Raw genomic sequence first — 5,239 nt, forward strand, 5'->3', positions numbered from 1 at the left:
TACCCTCCGACTGGCATGGTGAACACAGCTTGGGTTCCCTTGTGCTGTGAAAGGCTGGTTGTGAACACTCCCATTGCCATGGTGAACACAGGTAAGGCTTCCTTGTGCTGTGGGAGGCTGGTTGTACACCCTCCAATTGCCGTGGTGAACACAGCTCGGGTTTCCTTGTGCCCTGTCTGTTTCAGCATTAAAACTCATGCGGTAGCACACATGCCTCCCCGGTGGAGCCTGGGGTGGTTGTTTGGGCAAACTTTTCTTTGAGGGAGTGCCGGCATGGCCACCCCCCAGATTCTCTTCTGGAATCCATGCAACAGTGGTCAGGAGGCCCTGAGCCTCAGCCACTCTGCTCTTCACGGGCCCTCGGCTTTGAGGAGTGGTTGATAAGGCCCTGACGTCTTGCAGGGAGCCCTCCCGCACTTTGTTTTCGGGGGTCAACATTTTTATCATCTTTTTTATCCTGTCCCCAAACTTTCTGTACTGAGTATTGACCGTGCAGGTTGGCGCAGCTCCTCTGTAGTCCTCTTTCACGTGAGTTGGACCAAAGATATGGCTAATCCATGGTTTCTGGGGTTTGAGGATATTGGCAGCATTCCCTTCTGGTGACAAGAAAGGGTGCTTGTCCCAGGAGCATGGTTTCCTGGTAGTCCTGAAGCTGGACTGGGAAGACGTGGAGGCCAGGAGATCTGCAGCAAGCAGAACCTCGGGGACACAGACATGCGAGAACGTGCCAGTGGCACAGTCCTGCAAGACCACGGCAGTGGCCGAGTGGGGAGGTGTGCTCAGGCCTGAATCTTCTGGATCCTGAAAGAGAGTCCTAAAAGAGGACTGACTTTCGGTGGTCTGAAGAGATTCTAAATCCCTCAGACTTTCACTGTGAGGTTGACAGTTTGCCATATTGAGCGCCCAGTCACAGAACTCCTCGTCATCTGCCTCCTCCAGGTCTGTGCTACCTCTGGTGCTGGGTGACTGGGATGCCACACTGCTCTCCGGAACTGACACCCCTTGGTAGAGAGGTCTTAAAGCTGCACCCTGGCTCTCCTGTGACTCACAACCAGCCTGGACTAGGTTTGGACTTTTCTCTAGGTTGCATGTGCGAGGACCACGAACCATATCACTGTGCCAGCCTCTGCCCACAAGGCTGTGTTGTGTGGACAGAAAAGCCTCACTGTCCTGGACAGTGGAAGGGGCCTCAGAGGACCCATAGTTGTCAGCAGGTGTAGTCCCTGTGAGGAATTCAGGCTGCACAGTGGGAGAGGCCTGCCTACTAAAGTCTGTTTTTGTTGTCACTTCCTCTTCTGGGTCTTTCTGAAGAGATTCTCCCAGGACGATGCCCATTTGGTCAATGGAGTCCTCTGTAGAGTCCCAGCATGTCAAAAGACGAGGCCGGGCCTGTGGAAACGGCAAAGCTACAGCCTTGGTCATGTTGAAAACATGGATGGTCTTGAGGCCTCTGAGGGGCAGGCTCCATCTGTGCCTCACCAGGCGTCTTGTGAGATGTGTTTCCAGCACCACCTGAGTGCCAGGATCTAGGAAGGAAAGCCCATCACAAGTATTCTTGACGGTGGCCTGACCGTTCAAGGATGGATTCTGCTCAGTTCCCGTATGTGTCTCTGAGTTTTCGGGAGGGACCAATGCACGGTTTATAGGAATTCCGTGACAAGTGCCCACAGGCACCTTGCTCTCCTTGGCTTGCCTCCAGCTGCTGCCTAAGTGGTTTTTCAGTATTCCTTCCAGCTGGTTCTTTCCCGGTCTCACTGGCTGGGGACTTTGTGAGTCGCTTCTTGGGTGTTTCACATGGCAACTCTCCATCTCCGTCTCGGAGATGGTATCTTGAACTTGCCCTAGGGAACCTTCTGGGATCCTGTGCAGATCTTTCTGAGATCTTCCTTGACAGTCTGTCAGATCCTTGCAGGGGTCCCGCCACGTCTTGCACATCTCTGGACCCTGTGATGAGACACCCTGTAGGTGCTGGCTGCTTTCATCTGCCAGGGCTGGAGGACATGAAGTCCTGTGATCATCTTCTGCCAGACCCATCCCTTGGAGTTTGTGTTGAGACTTTATCAGAGGCAGAGATGGCTGGATTTCATGGGGCCACTGTCCCTGGTGTTGCGTGAACCTCTTTTTTAAGTGTTGTTCCAGCTGCTCCCGGAACTCAGGGTTAATGAACTCCCCTGGGAGGTGGGGAACAGATCCCGGGCCCTCGGGGGACCAGCTGTTAGGAGTGAGTTGATTAAAGGCTTCCCGTGACTTTTTAACCCTGGTCGGTAAAGTGCCCCTACTTTCTTGGTGCTTCTTCAGCAGGTGGCAATCAAGGTGTTGAACAGCAGGTGGGACAGATTGGGATCTGGAAGGTGCAGGGCAGGAAGCCCCACAATTCCTAGTTGGAGGTGAATTGCATGGTAGCTTTGGGATAGAGGATGGGCCACTGGCCTGGGTTTGGATTCCAGCCACTGGTGGAGAACGGGACCAGGATAAGTTTGGAGTCAAAGGTTGGGACTGGACCGAGGGCTGAAGCAAGGGCTTCAGGGAACGGACTTGCTCAGGTACATTGGCGTGAACTCGTATGTAAGGAGAGAGTCCATTGAACAAGATGGCGGAGGAGTCTAGTGGGGAGCCTGCCCTGCTGACGGTAGCCCCAAGGGACTCACTGTGAAGAGAAGGGAGGCCCCAGAAAAGCTGGCTGTGTTTCTGCTGCAAATCGTTGCCTATGCTATTCTGGTACAAAAGCTGCTGCTGACCTGAAAGCTGCTGTGACTTGCGGTGTCTGCTCCAGAAGGGATGAGGGGTGACAGTGGGCTGCTGGCCGCCGTAGGGGTGCAGCATACTCAGACAGCTCAGCTCAAGGTCGGGCCTTTCCTTTCCCTTCCCCTTCCAAATGTTTAGTTTGACCCTCTTGCGAATCTGCAGTTCCAGCATCTCCTGGGCATCAGGCTTGATGAAGAAAGCCTGCATGCATGTGGGGTCTGTCCAGAATGCGTTCCCTCGGGGGCTGACAGAAAGATGCTCTTGCAGGGACTCGCCGTGTGATAAGTTGGCGTGGCACCAGGTTTTGACAGCTACCGGGTACCAGGAAGGGCCTGGGACAAGCCTACTTGAATGACCAAGGCTGGTTGGGATGGGAGGGAGCAAACCTGGCAGAGATGTGCTCTGGGAGGTGCCCAGTGGTGCTTTCCAGTCACACAGAAGAGGAGGATGACGACGACGATGACGACGACGAAGATGAAGATGAGGAGGAGGAGGAGGAGGTGGAGGCTTGCAGGGATTTTGCATGGATGCAGCGAAAGGCACAGGATCGGGAGGAAAAGACGGAGGGGAAGGTGCACATGGTGCTGGTGAATGACATCTTCCAGGAATCAAGGTCTCTGGCGGCCTAGAGGCACTCATCGACGACTGGGATGACTGTGACTCAATAGAAGCCAAAGATTTCCACAGGACAGGTGACAAGATCGAATCTTTGGGCAGCAGGCGTTCCTTGAGAGGAGCCGAGGAGGCCACTAGGGACAAATTGGTGGCCACAGACCCCTCCGTGGACTGCCTAGGTGGGTGGTGGGCATTGGCAGCTTCTGGTTTAGACACTTTCCCCGAGGAAGCTCCTCTTAAGAGCTGGCAAAAGCTGACGGTGTCGACAAGCTTCCCTACCATGCTGCAGGAGACAGGAGATAGGATCACAGACAGGAGCACATGGGGCCAGGAATGTGGGCCAGATGACCAGGGAAGGACACTTGTGGCTCATCACACCCACTGTCCCACACCCAGATCTTTACGAGACCTTGTTATCATGACCTCTAGGACTGTACTCACATCCCACCCATTCAGAGGGCTCCTGTTCCCCAAAGCCTATGTGCTGAGGTGTTGGTGGGGCATGGTCACATGACAGGCAATAGGAGGGAGGAACCAGGAAGACCTGGAGAGTTCCCACTTCTGCAGAAGAGAAAGCAGTAACTTGTCCTCCTTCCTTTTCTTCCTGCCGCTGCATCTGTAATCTGGAAATGGAGACCAGGTTATGGTGGGTAGAGGAGGGAGCCGAGATCTTACCAGAGAAGCAATGAAATGTTCCTTCGGTAGAAATGGAAAATTAAGCGGTAGCTAAGGCATCTGTGGACAAGGCCACGTGCCCAAATGCACTGAGAGCAAGGCACATGTGTGGCAGGGCCCTGCCCGAAGAGGCACTTCTGCTTCTACAGACCTCCACGGGCTTCGCACTCTCCCTGTGGAGGGGAGGAGAGGACCACTGCTCTGAAAGAGGAAACTGTCTTGGAGAAGTGGAGCTGATTTGCCTCCAAATCCAGGCAGATGGGCCCCACCGCTTCCCACAGCACCTCCAGGCAGCACCTGGTGCTGGCCTTCCACAGCTTCATTCCAAGCACAGAACCTGCGAAGTGTCTTCAGTTGTGGGTTCCTTCCCAGGAGCCGCCTCCCCAGGATTCTTCAACTCATTTGGTGTTATCAGTCGGAGGCAGGGGAGATGAGGTCACCTCACCAGGGGAAGGAAGGAGCCTACCTTTCATGGTCCTGCTTGTCTTCCTGTGTTGCCTCTTCACCACCTGACAGAGACAAGGAGTACCTGCAGCCCTGTTCACTCCTCTGCTATGTGGGGACATATGTACTGATTCCTTTTCACTTAGAAGACCCAAATGGGGTCACTGTTCTTCTGCTCAGGAGGCAGAGGCTTAGCTCTGAACTGCCAGAGGTGTCCCGAGGCCAGAGGTGACTCAAGTCCTGCTCTCACATCCTGGAGCTCATCGCCCCCTTCACATCAGCTCAACTGACCAATAAAAGCAGGAATGTTAGAGGGGGACAGAGGAACCAGTGCTCAGAACTTTTCTCAGAGTCCCCTAACCATCCTAGGACCACAGTCCCTTACCACCGAGACACAGTGCTTCTCTTTGGCATAGGAGGTCTGAGAGCAGACATCATGGCGCCAGCTCTCCCTCTGTCCTTCCTGTCTGTTCTCAAGCAGATGGGGTTGTGTTCTCTGCTGAGATCACCTGTCAGCCACCTCCCTATTTGACTTTGAAAGCCTGTAATAGGAGAGAGAGAGAGGACTATTCTCCGTTGGGTTGGGGCTAAGGCATTCTTACCTTTGCAGTGGTGGTCTTTTTCTCTGGTGGAGGTGAGGGCGAGGTAAAATGGAAGAACATTAAGAGGTGGAAGAGCCCCAGTCCACAAGCAAAGGCAACAATCATGTCCATTGCCCAAGTAGTGAAGCTGGGACTCAGCCATGCAGTGTCCATGCTTT

General features: G+C 54.1%; 1 protein-coding gene across 1 annotated transcript; it reads right to left on the reverse strand.

The window, feature by feature from the left end:
* Window positions 1-3: 3 nt before the first annotated feature.
* LOC129674243 (spermatogenesis-associated protein 31A3-like) lies at window positions 4-2,952 on the reverse strand (the record flags this gene model as incomplete). The annotated part of the gene is made up of 1 exon (XM_055604105.1): window positions 4-2,952. A coding segment is annotated over exon 1 (2,949 nt), but the record flags the coding sequence as incomplete, so codon positions are not given.
* Between the last annotated feature and the right edge of the window lie 2,287 nt (window positions 2,953-5,239).

This window comes from Psammomys obesus, unplaced genomic scaffold (assembly GCF_907164565.1).
Source record: "Psammomys obesus unplaced genomic scaffold, mPsaObe1.curated_primary_1811, whole genome shotgun sequence".
NCBI classification, from domain to species: domain Eukaryota; kingdom Metazoa; phylum Chordata; class Mammalia; order Rodentia; family Muridae; genus Psammomys; species Psammomys obesus.